We start from the raw sequence: 17,715 nt of genomic DNA on the forward strand, positions 1-17,715 counted from the left end.
AGAGAGGGGGATAGGGGGAGAGAGAGAGAGAGAGAGAGAGAGAGAGACAGAGACAGAGACAGAGGGGGAGAGGGAGAGAGGGGGGTGGGGGGCAGGATGTTAAAAGAATGGAGAAAAAAAGGTTTGAAAACAGTGTACGATCAATAATAGAAGAGCAAGTTGAAGCAGAATAGCAATTGAGTTGAGACGTCTTCTAAAAGCCTTTAAAAACAGATAGAAAAGATCAGAAAATAATATACAATTGTTTCAAAAGTAAATTTTTAAAAGGTAATCGGAAATAGAACAGATTTTAACAAAAGATAAAACAGAGGATTTTAAAAGACGGGAGAAAGGAAAGGTTTGAAGACAGTGTGTAATCATGAATAGAAGAGTCAGTGGAAGCAGAATAGCGATCGAGTTGAGACGTCTTTTAATAACCTTAATAAAAAGGAGGAAAAAATTCGAGAAACAATATTTGAAACCTGTGAATAACCAGTAACAGGAGATCAAAACCAAGAGAATGAAAAAGGGAAGGGGGTGGATGTTTAAAAATAATACTAATAAAGACTTGAAATGAAACATTTAAAAGGGATTAAAGCCGTAAACGTATACGACTGTTCAAAAGTAAAGGTTAAAAAGGTAACAGAAGGTAAAACCGATATAAAAGAGATTAAAAAAGAAAAAGGAAAAGAAAAAAAAAAAAAAAGAGGAAAAAAAAAAAAGGATGTGTTCTCCTGGAGACGGTGCGCTCTTAACGGTTTCACCGAGAAGTCTTTCTGTCGTCGCCCTGTTTCGTGAACTCAGCTTGCTGTTTCCGCGGGCCCTCCGTCGGCGCCCTCGTCTGTGCTGCCCTCGGTGCCTGTGGGCAAGTAGATCGCACCCCCTCCTGGCACCGCGGTCGGAGGGTGGCTGGCCGCCTGCCCTCTCCCGGCGCCGGTCGCTCCGCTGCTCTGTGCGGCTGTGTGCTCCGCCTCGGGTCGGGTCGGCGCTCCTCTCCGTAGGTGGGCTCGGGGGAGACCGTGGAACCGCCCCGCCCCTGCTGCGTTCCAAAACTCGGCTCCTTCTTAGTCTTGGTGGCGCGAGTTCTCTGAGGTACCGGGGCAGATATATAATATCTGCCTCAGGCTGAAAACGAGTCTCAGTCCTGCCTAGGAGGTTGCAGAGCCCCCGGGTGCGGATTCGAGTCTCGGCCCCGCCCCCGCTCCCGCCCCCGCCCGCGCGCTGCGCGCCGCGCGCCAGGGGCTATGGCGGCTGTGGCTGCGCCCCGCCTCTCTTCTCGCGAGAAGGGCCGGTGATGGCGCCGCGGGTCTGAGGAGATGGAGGCTACGGCGCCCCTCCCCCCAGGGCACACCGGCCGTGTTGCTTTGCCTTTCTTTCCCCGTAATGGAAAGAAAGTTGGGGGGGCGGGTTGTTCTGCTCTGTATCCCCTCCCGGCCACGGCGCGTGGTGCCGCCGCCACGGTCCTCCGCCCGGCTCGTGCGGCCTGTCCCGGCCCCCGGCTGCCGGCCTGCGACTCGGGCTGGGTGTCGCGGGGACCCTCTGTGCCCATTTCACTTGGGTCGGTCGGTCAAGGGGCGCTCCGGGCAGATCTGAGACTCGGAGGCTCCCCCACCGTCCCGTCGGCCTCTCCGTTGGAGAGGGGGAGGTTTGGCGAACGAGCCCTATTCCTCCTCTGCCGGTCCCTCCCGCACTGTTTTGCTTTTGACTCTTTCTTTTCTCCTTTTCTCCTACCAGATTTTGGGCGTCTTTGTCTTTCGAAGAGGGCGGTGTTCTGTCGGAGTTCCGCAGGTGGTCTGATTGGCCGAGTGGGTCCGTCGATGTGAGTTTTGGTGTATTTGTGGGAGAGGGTGAGCTACGAGCGTCCTTCTACTCCGCCGTCTTGCTTCTTCTCGGGTTATTTTTGAAGAGTAGGTGCTGGGGATTGAACCCTGGACCTTTATTTTTTGCATGCTAAGCATGGGCTGTACTGCCTGATCTCTAGACCCTCCCCACCGCAACCCCCCCCTTTCCCACCGCCTCCATAGTACTCGATGAATCTCCTACCTAGATATCCATGCTTCCTTGGAATAGGGCCGTCGTTTTCTTCATCGGATTGATGCACGTCTGTGGATTCGTCTCGTTTCTCTCCACTGCGGTGGGTGGCATCGGGGCGTGGGGTGGGGTGGAGTGGCGTGGGCTGGGAACAGTTCTTCACGTGTAGAGGTGGAGCGGAGCGATGAGGATGGTGACTGTTTCCCCGAGTGCTCGCGCCGGGTGATGGAGGCCTGTGGTCTGACTTGGAAGAGGACTCGGGTGACCAGAACAGAGCCTGTGTGGGGTCGTTGTGGAGGGAGGAACTCCACCCCCCCCCCCCCCAGCCCCAGCCAAGGCACTCGTACCTCATCGAGGGACGGTCGGCCGAAAACAAACGAAAGCTGTCAGAGGTTTGGGGGTGGGGGTGAAGGGGTGTGTGTGTGTGTGTGTGTGTGTGTGTGTGTGTGTGTGTGTGTGTGTGTGTGTGTGTGTGTGTGTGTGTGTGTGTCTGTGTCTGTCTGTGCCTGTGTGGTGTGTGTGGTGTGTGTGTGTGTGTGTGTGTGGTGTGTGTGTGTGTGTGTGTGTGGTGTGTGTGTGTCCCCGTTCCCCGTACCACGGTCTCTGGTCGAGGCCCCCACGAGCGGAGAAACGCACGCCAGGCCGTCCGTGCTCCTGGTTGTCCGGCCGCGTGTCCCTGCCACCCAGAGATCCCGAACCGTCCCGCTCGCTCCCCTGCCATGTGCCATGTGCCACCTTCCTGTCGGCCGGGCGCTATTTTAGACCCTGCGAAGAAGTCGACCGGACGGCCGGGCCGGGCCGGGCCGAGCCGAGCCGAGCTGAGCCGATCTGAGCCGAGCCCGTCCAGGCTGGGGTGGGTGGTGCTGGGTTCAGAGGAGTGGGGTACAAGCGGGAGGCGGGCGTCGATGGAGGGGAGGGGGAGGGGGAGGGGGAAGGGAGAGGAAAGGGGAGGGGAGGGGGAGCAGGGATGATGATGGTCTGGGGCTTGGCGTGTGGGGTGGGGGTGGGAGGGACGGTAGCCATCCTATGACTTTCTCTCCCTACCCCGCCTTTTGCAAGTCTGTTAGAGTGACAAGGTGGTGCTGGTTTCTGGCTGGTGCACACCATAGTGATTCTGTTCTTCTTTTTCCTGGTCTTTTTCAGGAACCCTCGTCCCGAGGGACTGAATCTAGTGCCCTGTGCTGCGCGGTACGACCTAGGGGTCGAATCTGCCAGGAGAGGACTTACAAGGATTTCGAGGATCCTGGAAAACTGCTACCATCCAGAATCCTACATGGATGTTCAAGATCTTGTGGATGGACGGACGGACGGAAGACGGATCGAATGGAGGCCCCGCCCCATCCCCTGGACCCCTTGGCCCAGGAGGATCGTGATGGGTCTGGAAAGGACTCTTCCGACGAGGGTCTCGGGATGGACTTTCTCTGTCCGCGGAAGGTGTTTCTGCACAAAGAGGAAGAGAGGGGCGTTCTCGGCCAGAGAGCCCGAACCGCCTCCTTTCAGGGATCCGCTCCAGTCAGGGTTGGGGTCGGGGTCAGAACGCAGCCACCGACAGCTCCCCTCCCTCGTCTTGGCTCTCCAACTTGGGAAACCCTCCTCCCTGCCCCCTCACCCATCTTCTCTTCAGCCGGCCTCCAGCTTCCCCGTGCCAACCACCTCTCTCATGCTGCCGGACTTTCCTCCTCCTTGGGCTGCCAGGAAGCTCTCCCGCTCCTCCACGTGCTTTGGCTTGGAATCCCTGACAAACACAAGCGGTGCTGGTGGGCGGGGCCGCGGGCGGTGGCAGAAGGACTCCCTTCATCTTATGGGAGCGATTTTTATCTCCATAGAGGTGGCGATTGAGAAAACACATAAAATCACTCAGAAGAATACCCATGTGTAGTATCCCTGACCTAGATCCATGTCTGTCTGTCTGTCTGTCTGTCTGTCTGTCTCTCTCTCTCTCTCTCTCTCTCTCTCTCTGCCTCTCTCTCTCTCTCTCTCTCTCTCTCTCTCTGCCTCTCTCTCCATTTCGCTATTCTGTGTGTGTGCGCGCGCATGCGTGTCTGTCTGTCTCCCTTGTCTCTCTTTCCTCTCCTCTCCCCTCCTCTCCTCTTCCCTGTTCTCCCCACTTCCCCCTCACCCCTCCACTCCTCTCTTCTCCCCTCCACTCCTCTCCTCTCCCTCTTCTCCTCTCCCCTCGCCTCTTCTCATTTCCCCTCCCCTCCCCTCTTTTCCCTCCTCTCCTTTCCTGTCCTCTCCCCTTTTATCCCTCCTCTCCTCTGCTCGCTCGCTCTCTCTCTCTCTCTCTCTCTCTCTCTCTCTCTCTCTCTCTCTCTCTCCCCCCTTCACTTCCCTCCCTCCTCCCTACCCCCCCAACCCCTACCTTCACAGGGCCTCATAGATTGCAATCGGTTTCCATGAAATGTGATGAAGAGGGAATGAATTTTAGAATGATATCCCCATGCCATCGAATCCTTCTTCCCCAGGGATAGCGACTTATTTGTGGTCGTGTTTGTTTTTGTTTTTCTTGTTGTTTTGGGGCGCATCGAGGGCGCAGGAGGCGTTGGGAGTGAGGGTGATGTTTCTCTTTCTGTCTGTCTCCTCCTTAGGACGGATTTTAAGAGGAGGGAGGACTCACAGAAATCTACCATCTTGTCTCGTACTGCAGCTGTGTTTGAGCTTCCTATACGATCTGGGCGGAACACTCCCCACCCTCACCTCAAGCCGCCATTGCCGCCCCCTCAGCCCCCTGCACCCCCGTCCAGTCCCACACTTGGGGCTGTGGTTGGGCATGGGGGGATGTTGGCGGGGTGGTGGTTGGTGGGGGGTGGGGTGGTGGAGGAAACCAGAAAACAGACCACTGTGGCACGTGGGTGACTGGGGCTTCAGGGTGAAGGAGGATGAATAAAATGGCCGGAATTAGGCTAACGGATTGCTTCTTCTTTTTTTGGCGGGGGGGGGGGAGGGGAGGATCATTAGGTCATTCATTCATTCATTCACTCATTCATTTGCTGGGGGGGGTGTCATTCGGTTTCTTATGCTCGCCCTGAAAACGGTCAACTGTCCTGACTGACTGGTTGCTGCTCACGGTTCCAGGCCTGTTGTTGAAACTGGAAGCTATCGATCTTACTGTTTCTACTGTATTTCACTCATTGAAAGTCATCATCATGCTGGGTCTCTGAGTCTTTCTCCGAGGAGAAGGTCGGTCACGGGACTAATGACCTGACAAAATAGCCTGAGTGACCAAGAAGGCCACACCTTGAGTGCTTATGAGATAACGAGATCTAACCACCAGCCTCTATAGAATGGGTCACCTGGAGGCATCGTGACACCATTCTGAGTCTTCTGATGAGAAAACGATTCTGTGGATGGTGATCGATGCCCGATTGTTTGAGCTATGGCTCTAGAACCACCCCACCCACTCCATCCCCAAGGTGGGTACACAGTTTTGAAGACGCTAGCCTGCTGTGAATCCCCTTTGCCCGGCAGAGTGATAAAATGGCCTCTTTGCTTCTAAGCTCCAAGACCTTGTCTCTGGATTCTTGGGCTCGTCGGGGACGGGGGCCGATCTTTTGGCAACAAGCGTGCTTCAGAAACAGCGGATGCCCGAGAAGGACACTCTGCCTCTCCCTCTTCTTCCGGGCCTGAAATGGGGAGGAAAAAAAAAAATCGCTTCCCCTGGAAGCTGGAGTCCGGAGCCCGCCATCCGGAGGGACTTCTGGCTTGGCCTTCTCCTGGGGTGGGGGGGGAGGGCACGCCACTGCACGTGTTCTTTGTCAACTCCCTGTTTCTCTCTTCTCGAGTTATCTCTTTGGGACGGCTCCCACACTGGGTGAAAACAGACAGACAGGCTGGTATGTCTCCCTACCCCACCCTTCGCCCCCAAATGACTGATCTCCTGTCCCATCAGAATCACCACTTGTTTTCCAACGTGGCTTTCTTGGATCCTGGAGGACTTGTAAAGGAAAAGCCCAGCTGGGCTAACAAGCTAAAGTCACAAATCTAAGTGTGATAAGTGTCCGTTTACTGATCTAAGTTCTGCTGGGCTAGCTCGTAAATCTGAAGTTTAGTGTCAGTTTACTGGGCTAACAAGCTAACTCGTAAATCCAAGCTCAACAAGTGTCAGTAACGTGATCTGTTCCAAATTGATAAGCTCCAGTGTACTGATCCTTTGCTTTTTGTTGTTTGAGTCTTATTGGCGAATAGACCCATATTTGTAATTAACCCTATGAAACCTCATGTGCACGTCTTGGAGGTGCTCAGAGCTTCGGAGCAGAAGCCCCTCTGAGCCCGCCGGCGTAATAAATCTGAGTACTCCAACCCTCAGAGTGGTGCTTGTTTCTTGGCTGGCCTGTCATTTTCGTAAAAGACATTTTCCCACCCACTCGGGCGCGTTCCAGAATTCTGAGTGTGGCGAGGTTCCGTCCTCTGTCTGCAGCGCCTGGGATCTCCTAGGAGCCTTCCGTGTGTCTTCCCCGAGCGTCACCTAGTGCGGGCTGACGGGGAAAGGCGGGGTTTGGCCTGGAATGCAGGTAGCATCAAGTGCCTCCCCCTGGACAGATGAGGTAATTAGCGGACTTCCCACTGCAAGGGAACACCTGTGAAACCAGGCAGCTGCGTGGGGGGCGGTTCCAAACCTCCCCCACCCACTCGGCCGCGTTCCGGTATTGTGAGGGTGGCGAGGTTCCGTCCTCTGTCTGCAGCGCCTGGGATCTCCTAGGAGCCCTCCGCGTGTCTTCACCGAGTGTCTCCTAGAGCGTCCTGCCGGGGAAATTCGGGGGTTGGGCTGGAAATGCAGGTTGCATCTAGTGCCTACCCCTGGACAGATCAGGTAATTATCGCACTTCACCCTGCAAGGGAACACCTGTGACACCAGGCAGCTGCGTGGAGCGCGGCCCAAATCCTCCCCATCCACTCGGGCGCGTTCCGGAATTCTAAGGGTGGCGAGGTTCCTTCCTCTGTCTGCAGCGACTGGGATCTCCTCGGAGCCCTCCGCGTGTCTTCCCCGAGTGTCTCCTAGTGCGCGCTGCCGGGGAAATTCGGCTGTTGGGCTGGAAATGCAGGTATCCTCTAGTGCCTCCCCCTGGACAGATGAGGTATTTAGCGAACTTCCCCCTGCCAGGGGACACCTGTGACACCAGGTAGCTGCGTGGGGGGCGTCCCCAAAGCTCCCGCACCCACTCGGCCGCGTTCCGAAATTCAGATTGTGGCGAGGTTCCGTCCTCTGTCTGCAGCGCCTGGGATCTCCTAGGAGCCCTCCGCGTGTTTTCCCCGACTGTCTCCTAGTGCGGGCTGCCGGGGAAAGGCGGGGGTTGGGCTGGAAATGCAGGTAGCATCTAGTGCCTCCCCCTGGATAAATCACGTAATTAGCGGATATCCAACTGCCAGTTAACACCTGTGACACCAGGCAGCTGCGTGGAGGGCGGCCCCAAACCTCCCCCACCCACTCGGCACGTTCCGGAATTCTGAGAGCGGCGAGGTTCCGTCCTCAGTCTGCAGCGCCTGGGATCTCCTAGGAGCCATCCGCGTGTCTTCCCCGAGGGTCTCCTAGTGCGGGCTGCCGGGGAAAGGCGGGGGTTGGCCTGGAAATGCAGGTAGCATCTAGTGCCTCCCCCTGGACAGGTGAGGTATTTAGCGGACTTCCCCTTGCTAGGGAACACATGTGACTCTAGGCAGATGCGTGGATGGCGGCCCCAAATTTCCCCCACCCACTGGTCTGCGTTCCGCAATTCTGAGGGTGGCGAGATTCCTTCCTCTGTATGCAGCACTTGGGATCTCCTAGGAGCCCTCCGCGTGTCTTCCCCGAGTGTCTCCTAGTGCGGGCTGCCGGGGAACTGCGCGGGTTGGGCTGGAAATGCAGGTTGCATCTAGTGCCTCCCCCTGGAGAGATCAGGTAATTATCGGACTTTACCCTGCCAGGGAACACCTGTGACACCAGTTAGCTACGAGGACGGCGGCCCAAAACCTCCCCCACCCACTCGGCCGCGTTCCGGAATTCTGAGGGTTGCGAGGTTCCGTCCTCTGTCTGCAGTGCCTGGGATCTCCTAGGAGCCCTCCGCGTGTTTTCCCCGACTGTCTCCAAGTGCGGGCTGCCGGGGAAAGGCGGGGGTTGGGCTGGAAATGCAGGTAGCATCTAGTGCCTCAACCTGGAGAAATCACGTAATTAGCGGACTTCCCCCTGCCAGGGAACACCTGTGACACCAGGCAGCAGCGTGGAGGGCGGCCCGAAACCTCCCCCAAACACTCGGCCGCGATTCCGAAATACTGATTGTGGCGAGGTTCCGTCCTCTGTCTGCAGCGGCTGGGGTCTCCTAGGAGCCCTCCGCGTATCTTCCCCGAGTGTATTCTTGTGCGGGCTGCCGGGGAAATTCCGGGGTTGGGCTGGAAATGCAGGTAGCATCTAGAGCCTCCCCCTGGACAGATCAAGAAATTAGCGGACTTCCCCCTGCCATGGAACACCTGTGACACGAGGCAGCTGCGTGGAGGGCGGCCGCAAACCTCCCCCACCCACGCGGCCGCGTTCCGCAATTCTGAGAGTGGCGAGGTTCCGTCCTCTGTCTGCAGCGCCTGGGATCTCCTAGGAGCCATCCGCGTGTTTTCCCCGAGTTTCTCGTAGTGCGGGCTGATGGGGAAAGGCGGGGGTTGTGCTGGAAATGCAGGTAGCATCTACTGCCTACCCCTGGACTGATGAGGTAATTAGCAGAATTTCCGCTGCCAGGGAACACCTGTGACACCAGGCAGCTGCGTGGTGGGCGGCCCCAAACCTCCACAACCCACTAGGACGCGTTCCGGAATTCTGAGTGTGGCGAGGGTCTGTCCTATGTCTGCAGCGCCTGGGATCTTCTAGGAGCCCTCCGAGTGACTTCCCGGAGTTTCTCGTAATGCGGGCTGCCGGTGAAAGGCGGGGGTTGGCCTGGAAATGCAGGTAGCATCTTGTGCCTCCCCCTGGACAGATCAGGTATTTGGGGAATGCTCCCTGCCAGGGAACACCTGTGACACCAGGCAGCTGCGTGTAGGGCGGCCCCAAACCTCCCCCACCCACTCGGCCGCGTTCCGGAATTCTGAGTGTGGCGAGGTTCCGTCCTCTGTCTGCAGAGCCTGGGATCTCCTAGGAGCAATCCGCGTGTGTTCCTCGAGTGTCTCCTTGTGCGGGCTGCCGGGGAAAGGCGGGGGTTGAGCTGGAAACGCAGGTAGCATCTAGTGCCTCCCCCGGGACTGATGAGGTAATTAGCGTACTTCCCCCTGCCAGGGAACACCTGTGACACCTGGCAGCTGCGTGGAGGGCGGCCCCAAACCTGCCCCAACCACTCGGCCGCGTTCCGGATTTCTGAGGGTGGCGAGGTTCCGTCCTCTGTCTTCAGCGCCTGGGATCTTCTAGGAGCCTCCGCGTGTCTTCCCCGAGTGTATTCTATTGCGGGCTGCCGGGGAAATTCGGGGGTTTGGCTGGAAATGCAGGTAGCATCTAGAGCCTCCCCCTGGACAGATCAGGAAATTAGCGGAATTCCCCCTGCCAGAGAAGACATGTGACAGCAGGCAGCTGCCTGGTGTGCGGCCCCAAACCTCCCCCAACCACTCGGCCGCGTTCCGGAATTCTGAGCGTTGCGAATTTCCGTCCTCTGTCTGCAGCGCCTGGGATCTCCTAGGACCCGTCCGCGTGTCTTTCCCGAGTGTCTCCCAGTGCGTGCTGCCGGGGAAAGGCAGGGGTTCGACTGGCAATGCAGGTAGCATCTAGTGCCTCACCCTGGACAGATCAGGAAATTAGCGGAATTTCCCCTGCCAGGGAACACCTGTGACACCTGGCAGCTGCGTGGAGGGCGTCCCCAAACCTCCCCCACCCACTCGGCCGCGTTCCAAATTTCTGATTGTTGCGAGGTTCCGTCCTCTGTCTACAGCACCTGGGATCACCTAGGAGCCCGCCGCGTGTCTTCACCGAGTGTCTCCTAGTGCGGGCTGCTGGGGAAAGGCGGGGATTAGGCTGGAAATGCAGGTAGCATCTAGTGCCTCACACTGGACAGATCAGGTAATTAGCGGAATTTCCAGTGCCAGGGAACAACTGTGACACCTGGCAGCTGCGTGGAGGGCGGCCCCAAACCTCCCCCCACACTCGGCCTCGTTCCGGAATTCTGAGTGTGGCGAGGTTCCGTCCGCTGTCTGCAGCGCCTGGGATCTCCTAGGAGCCATCCGCGTGTCTTCCCCGAGTGTCTCTTAGTGCGGGCCGCAGGGGAAAGGCGGGTGTTGGGCTGGAAATTCTGGTAGCATCTAGTGCCTCCCCCTAGACTGATGAGGTAATTAGCGGAATTCCCCCTGCTAGGGAACACATGTGACACCAAGTAGCTGCGTGGAGGGTGGCCCCAAACCTCCCCCACCCACTCGGACGCATTCCGAATTTCTCATTGTGGCGAGGTTCCGTTCTCTTTCTGCAGCACCTGGGAACTCCTAGGAGCCGGCGGCGGGTCTTCACCGAGTGTCTCCTAGTGCGGGCTGCCGGGGAAAGGCGGGGATTCGGCTGGAAATGCAGGTAGCATCTAGTGACTCCCCCTGGATTGATGAGGTAATTAGCGGAATTCCTACTGCCAGGGAAAACCTGTGACACCAGGCAGCTGCGTGGAGAACGGTCTCAAAATTCCCCACCCTCTAGGCCGCGTTCCGGAATTCTGAATGTGGCGAGGTTCCGTCCTCTGTCTGCAGCGCCTGGGATCTCCTAGGAGCCCTCCGTGTGTCTTCCCCGATTGTCTAATAGTGCGGGCTGCCGGGGAAATTCGGGGGTTGTGCTGGAAATGCAGGTAGCATCTAGTGCCTCCCCCTGGACTGGTGAGGTAATTAGCGGACCTCCCCCCCCAAGGAAACACCTGTGACACCAGGCAGCTGCGTGGAGGTCGGCCCCAAACCTCCCCCACACACTCGGCCGCGTTCCGTAATTCTGAGGATGGCGAGGTTCCGTCCTCTGTCTGCAGCGCCTGGGATCTCCTAGGAGCCCTCCGCGTGTCTTCCCCGAGTGTCTCCTAGTGCGGGCCGCAGGGGAAAGGCGGGTGTTGGGCTGGAAATTCTGGTAGCATCTAGTGCCTCCCCCTAGAATGATGAGGTAATTAGCGGAATTCCCCCTGCCAGGGAACACATGTGACACCAAGCAGCTGCGTGGAGGGCGGCCCCAAACCTCACCCACCCACTCGGACGCATTCCGAATTTCTGATTGTGACGAGGTTCCGTTCTCTTTCTGCAGCAACTGGGATCGCCTAGGAGCCGGCGGCGGGTCTTCAACGAGTGTCTCCTATTGCGGGCTGCCGGGGAAATGCGGGGATTAGGCTGGAAATGCAGGTAGCATCTAGTGACTCCCCCTGGATTGATGAGGTAATTAGCGGAATTCCCACTGCCAGGGAACACCTGTGACACCAGGCAGCTGCGTGGAGGGCGGCCCCAAACCTCCACAACACACTAGGACGCGTTCCGGAATTCTGAGTGTGGCGAGGTTCCGGCCTCTGTCTGCAGCGCCTGGGATCTCCTAGGAGCCATCTGCGTGTCTTTCCCGAGGTCTTATAATGCGGGTTGCCGGGGAATCCCGGGGGTTGGGCTGGAAATGCAGGTAGCATCTAGTGCCTCCCCCTGGACTGATGAGGTAATTAGCGGACTTCCCACTGCCAGGGAACACATGTGACAGCAGGCAGCTGCGTGGTGGGTGGCCCCAAACCTCCCCCAACCACTCTGCCGCGTTCCGGAATTCTGAGCGTGGCGAGGTTCCGTCCTCTGTCTGCAGCGCCTGGGAACACCTAGGAGCCCTCCGCGTGTCTTCCCCGATTGTATCCCAGTGCGTGCTGCCGGGGAATGGCAGGGGTTCGGCTGGAAATGCAGGTAGCATCTAGTGCCTCCCCCTGGAAAAATCAGGTATTTAGCGGACTGCCCCCTTCCAAGGAACACCTGTGAAACCAGGCAGCTACGGGGGGCGGCCCCAAACTTCCCCCACCCATTCGGCCGCGTTCCGGAATTCTGAGTGTGGCGAGGTTCCGTCATATATCTGCAGCGCCTGGGATCTCCTAGGAGCCCTCCGCGTGTCTTCCCCGACTGTCTCCTGGTGCCGGCTTCCGGGGAAAAGCATGGGTTGGTCTGGAAATGCAGGTAGCGTCTATTGACACCCACTGGACACATCAGGTAATTAGCGGAATTCCCCCTGCCAGGGAACACCTGTGACACCAGGCAGCTGCGTGGAGGGCGGCCCCAAACTTCCCCCACGCACTCGGGCGCGTTCCGGAATTCTGAGGGTGGCGAGGTTCCGGCCTCTGTCTGCAGAGCCTGGGATCTCCTAGGAGCCCTCGGCGTGTCTTCCTCGAGTGTCTCCTTGTGCGGGCTGCCGCGGAAATTCGGGGATTGGGCTGGAAATGCAGGTAGCATCTGGTGCCTCCCCCTGGACAGATCAGGTAATTAGTGTACTTCTGACTGCCAGGGACCATCTGTGACACCAGGCAGATTCGAGGACGTCGGCCCCAAACCTCCCCCACCGACTCGGCCGCGTTCCAGTGTTCTGAGGGTGGCGAGGTTACGTCCTCTGTCATCAGCACCTGGGATCTACTAGGAGCCATCCGCGTGTCTTCCCGGAGTGTCTCGTAGTGCGGGCCGTCTGGGAAAGGCGGGGGTTTGGCTGGAAATGCAGGTAGCATCTAGTGCCTCCCCATGGACTGATGAGGTAATTAGCGGAATTCCCACTGCTAGGAAACACCTGTGACACCAGGCAGCTGCGTGGATGGCGGTCCCAAATCTCCCCCAACCACTCGGCCGCGTTCCGGATTTCTGAGGGTGGCGAGGTTCCGTCCTCTGTCTGCAGCACCTGGGATCTCCTAGGAGCCATCCGCGTGTCTTCCCCGAGGGTCTCCTAGTGCGGGCTGTCGGGGAAATGCGGGGTTTGAGCTGGAATGCAGGTAGCATCTAGTGCCTTCCCCTGGACGGATGAGGTAATTAGCGGACTTCCCCCTGCCAGGGAACACCTGTGACACCAGGCAGCTGCGTGTAGGGCGGCAATAATCCTCCCCCACCCACTCGGCCGCGTTCCGGAATACTGAGCGTGGCGAGGCTCTTTCCTCTGTCTGCAGCGCCTGGGATCTCCTAGGAGCCCTCCGCGTGTTTTCCCCGACTGTCTCCTAGTGCGGGCTGCCGGGGAAAGGCGGGGGTTGGGCTGGAAATGCAGGTAGCATCTAGTGCCTCCCCCTGGATAAATCACGTAATTAGCGGACATCCAACTGCCAGTTAACACCTGTGACACCAGGCAGCTGCGTGGAGGGCGGCCCCAAACCTCCCCCACCCACTCGGCACGTTCCGGAATTCTGAGAGTGGCGAGGTTCCGTCCTCTGCAGCGCCTGGGATCTCCTAGGAGCCATCCGCGTGTCTTCCCCGAGGGTCTCCTAGTGCGGGCTGCCGGGGAAAGGCGGGGGATGGCCTGGAAATGCAGGTAGCATCTAGTGCCTCCCCCTGGACAGGTGAGCTATTTAGCGGACTTCCCCTTGCCAGGGAACACATGTGACTCCAGGCATTTGTGTCGATGGCGGCCCCAAATGTCCCCAACCCACTCGGCCGCGTTCTGGAATTCTGAGTGTAGCGAGGTTCCGTCCTCTGTCTGCAGCGCCTGGGATCTCCTTGGAGCCCTCCGCGTGTCTTCACCGAGTGTCTCCTAGTGCGTTCTGCCGGTGAAATGCGGGGGTTGGCCTGGAAATGCAGGTTGCATCTAGTGCCTCCCCCTGGACAGATAAGGTAATTATCGGACTTCACCCTGCCAGGGAAAACCTGTGACACCAGGCAGCTGCGTGGAGGGCGGCCCGAAACCTCCCCCACCCACTCGGGCGCCTTCCGGAATTCTGAGGGTGGCGAGGTTCCGTCCTCTGTCTGCAGAGCTTGGGATCTCCTAGGAGCCCTCTGCGTGTCTTCCTCGAGTGTCTCCTTATGCGGGCTGCCGGGGAAATGCGGGGGTTGTGCTGGAATTGCAGGTAGCATCTAGTGCCTCCCACTGGACAGATCAGGTAATTAGCGGAATTTCCAGTGCCAGGGAACAACTGTGACACCTGGCAGCTGCGTGGTGGGCGGCCCCAAACCTCCCCACACACTCTTCCTCGTTCCGGAATTCTGAGTGTGGCGAGGTTCCGTCCTCTGTCTGCAGCGCCTGGGATCTCCTAGGAGACCTCCGCGTGTCTTCCCCGAGTGTATTCTATTGCGGGCTGACGGGGAATGGCCGGGGTTTGTCTGGAAATGAAGGTAGCATCTAGTGCCTCCCCCTGGACTTATGAGGTAATTAGCGGAATTCCCACTGCCAGGGAACACCTGTGACACCAGGCAGCTGCGTGGAGGGCGGCCCCAAACCTCCCCCACACACTCGGCCGCGTTCCGCAATTCTGAGAGTGGCGAGGTTCCGTCCTCTGTCTGCCGAACCTGGGATCTCCTAGGAGCCATCCGCGTGTCTTCCCCGAGTGTCTCCTAGTGCGGGCTGCCGGGGAAAGGCGGGGGATGGGCTGGAAATGCAGGTAGCTTCTAGTGCCTCCCACTGGACAGATCAGGTAAATAACGGAATTTCCAGTGCCAGGTAACAACTGTGAAACCTGGCAGCTACGTGGAGGGCAGCCCCAAACCTCCCCCCACACTCGGCCTCGTTCCATAATTCTGAGTGTGGCGAGGTTCCGTCCTCTGTCTGCAGCACCTGGGATCTCCTAGGAGCCCTCCGCGTGTCTTCCCCGAGTGTCTCCTAGTGCGGGCTGCCGGGGAAAGGCGGGGGTTGGGCTGGAAATGCAGGTAGCATCTAGTGCCTACCCCTGGACTGATGTAATTAGCGGACATCCACCTGCCAGTTAACACCTGTGACGCCAGGCAGCTGCGTGTGGGGCGGCCCCAAACATCCCCAACCCACTCGGCCGCGTTCCGGAATACTGAGCGTGGCGAGGTTCTTTCCTCTGCAGCGCCTGGGATCTCCTAGGAGCCCTCTGCGTGTTTTCCCCGACTGTCTCCTAGTGCTGGCTGCTGGGGAAAGGCGGGGGTTGGGCTGGAAATGCAGGTAGCATCTAGTGCCTCCCCCTGGATAAATCACGTAATTAGCGGACATCCTCCTGCCAGTTAACACCTGTGACACCAGGCAGCTGCGTGGAGGGTGGCCCCAAACCTCCCCCTCCCACTCGGCACGTTCCGGAATTCTGAGTGTGGCGAGGTTCCGTCCTCTGTCTGCAGCGCCTGGGATCTCCTAGGAGCCCTCCGCGTGTCTTCCCCGAGGGTCTCCTAGTGCGGTCTGCCGGGGAAAGGCGGGGGTTGGCCTGGAAATGCAGGTAGCATCTAGTGCCTCCCCCTGGACAGGTGAGGTATTTAGCGGACTTCCCCTTGCCAGGGAACACATGTGACTCTAGGCAGATGCGTGGATGGCGGCCCCAAATTTCCCCCACCCACTGGTCTGCGTTCCGCAATTCTGAGGGTGGCGAGATTCCTTCCTCTGTATGCAGCACTTGGGATCTCGTAGGAGCCCTCCGCGTGTCTTCCCCGAGTGTCTCCTAGTGCGGGCTGCCGGGGAACTGCGGGGGTTGGGCTGGAAATGCAGGTAGCATCTAGTGCCTCACCCTGGAGAAATCACGTAATTAGCGGACTTCCCCCTGCCAGGGAACACCTGTGACACCAGGCAGCTGCGTGGCGGGCGGCCGCAAACCTCCCCCACCCACTCGGGCGCGTTCCGGAATTCTGAGGGTGGCGAGGTTCCGTCCTCTTTCTGCAGAGCCTGGGATCTCCTAGGAGCCCTCGGCGTGTCTTCCTCGAGTGTCTCCTTGTGCGGGCTGCCGCGGAAATTCGGGGATTGGGCTGGAAATGCAGGTAGCATCTAGAGCCTCCCCCTGGACAGATCAAGAAATTAGTGGAATTCCCCCTGCCATGGAACACCTGTGACACGAGGCAGCTGCGTGGCGGGCGGCCGCAAACATCCCCCACCCACGCGTCGGCGTTCCGGAGTTCTGATTGTGGTGAGGTTCCGGCCTCTGTCTGCAGCGCCTGGGATCTCCGAGGAGCCATCCGTGTGTCTTCCCAGAGTGTCTCCCAGTGCGTGCTGCCGGGGAATGGCAGGGGTTCGGTGGAAATGAAGGTAGCATCTAGTGCCTCTCCCTGGACAGATCAGGTAATTAGCGGAATTTCCAGTGCCAGGGAACAACTGTGACACCTGGCAGCTGCGTGGATGGAGGCCGCAAACCTCCCCCACCCACTCGGCCGCGTATCGTAATTCTGAGCGTGGCGAGGATCCGTCCTCTATCTGCAGAGCCTGGGATCTCCTAGGAGCATTCCGCGTGTCTTTCCCGAGTGTCTCCTAGTGCGGGCTGCCGGGGAAATGCGTGGGATGGCCTGGAAATACAGGTAGCATCTACTGCCTCCCCTTGGAGTGATGAGGTAATTAGCAGAATTTCCCCTGCCAGGGAACACCTGTGACAACAGGCAGCTTCGTGGAGAGCGGAACCAGACTTCCCCCACCCACTCGGCCGCGTTCCGGAATTCTGAGGGTGTCGAGGTTGCGTCCTCTGTCTGCAGCGCCTGGGATCTCCTAGGAGCCCTCCGCGTGTCTTCCTCGAGTGTCTCCTAGTGCCGGATGCCGGGGAAATGCAGGGGTTGGTCTGGAAATGCGGGTAGCATCCATTGCCTCCCCCTGGACTGATCAGGCAATTAGCGGAATTCCCCCTGCCAGGGAACACCTGTGACAACAGGCAGCTGCGTGGAAGTCGGCCCCAAATCTCCCCCACCCACTCGGGCGCGTTCCGGAATTCAGAGTGTGACGAGCTTCCGTCATCTGTCTGCAGCGCCTGGGATCTCCTAGGAGCCCTCCGCTTGTCTTCCCCGGGGGTCTCCTAGTGCGGGCTGCCAGGGAAAGTCCGGCGTTAGGCTGGAAATGCAGGTAGCATCCATTGCCTCCCCCTGGACTGATCAGGCAATTAGCGGAATTCCCCCTGCCAGATAACACCTGTGACACCAGGCAGTTGCGTGGAGAGCGGCCCCAAACCTCCCCCAACCACTCGGCCGCGTTCCGGAATTCTGAGGGTGGCGAGGTTCCGTCCTCTGTCTTCAGTGCCTGGGATCTCCTAGGAGCATTCCGCGTGTCTTCCCCGAGGTTCTCCTAGTGCGGGCTGCCGGGGAAAGGCGGGGGTTGGGCTGGAATCGCAGGTAGCATCTAGTGCCTCCCACGGGACTGATGAGGTACTTAGCGGACTTCCCCCTGCCAGGGAACACCTGTGACACCAGGCAGCTGTGTGGATGGCGGCCCCAAAAGTACCTCACCCCCTCGGACGCGTTCCGGAATTCTCAGGGTGGCGAGGTTCCGACCTCTGTCTGCAGCGCCTGGGATTTCCTAGGAGCCCTCCGCGTGTCTTCCCCGAGTGTATTCTAGTGCGGGCTGCCTGGGAAATCGGGGGTTAGGCTGGAAATGCAGGTAGCATCTAGAGCCTCCCCCTGGACAGATCAGGAAATTAGCGGAATTCCCCATGCCATGGAACACCTGTGACACCAGGCAGCTGCGTGGAGGGCGTCCCCAAACCTCCCCCACCCACTTGGCCGCGTTCAGGAATTCTGAGTGGCGAGGATCTGTCCTCTTTCTGCAACGCCTGGGATCGCCTAGGAGCCCTCCGCGAGTCTTCCCCGAGTGTCTCCTAGTGCGAGCTGCCGGGGAAAAGCGAGGGTTGGTCTGGAAATGCAGGTAGCATCTAGTGCCTCCCCCTGGACTGATTAGGAAATTAACGGACTTCC

At 58.7% G+C, this 17,715-nt stretch overlaps 1 protein-coding gene across 1 annotated transcript in view; it reads left to right on the plus strand.

Annotated features, from left to right (window-relative positions):
• LOC141577195 (uncharacterized) overlaps positions 1-6,309 on the plus strand; it is a 30,055-nt gene extending 23,746 nt beyond the window's left edge. The window contains exons 3-5 of the mRNA XM_074361324.1: positions 1,714-1,798; positions 2,050-2,113; positions 3,154-6,309. Of these exons, the coding sequence (XP_074217425.1) occupies positions 1,797-1,798; positions 2,050-2,113; positions 3,154-3,849 (762 nt within the window). The 5' untranslated portion in view covers positions 1,714-1,796 and the 3' untranslated portion in view covers positions 3,850-6,309. The remainder of the gene's footprint in view (positions 1-1,713; positions 1,799-2,049; positions 2,114-3,153) is intronic.
• Positions 6,310-17,715: the final 11,406 nt, after the last annotated feature.

This window comes from Camelus bactrianus, chromosome 3, assembly GCF_048773025.1.
Source record: "Camelus bactrianus isolate YW-2024 breed Bactrian camel chromosome 3, ASM4877302v1, whole genome shotgun sequence".
NCBI classification, from domain to species: Eukaryota; Metazoa; Chordata; class Mammalia; order Artiodactyla; family Camelidae; genus Camelus; species Camelus bactrianus.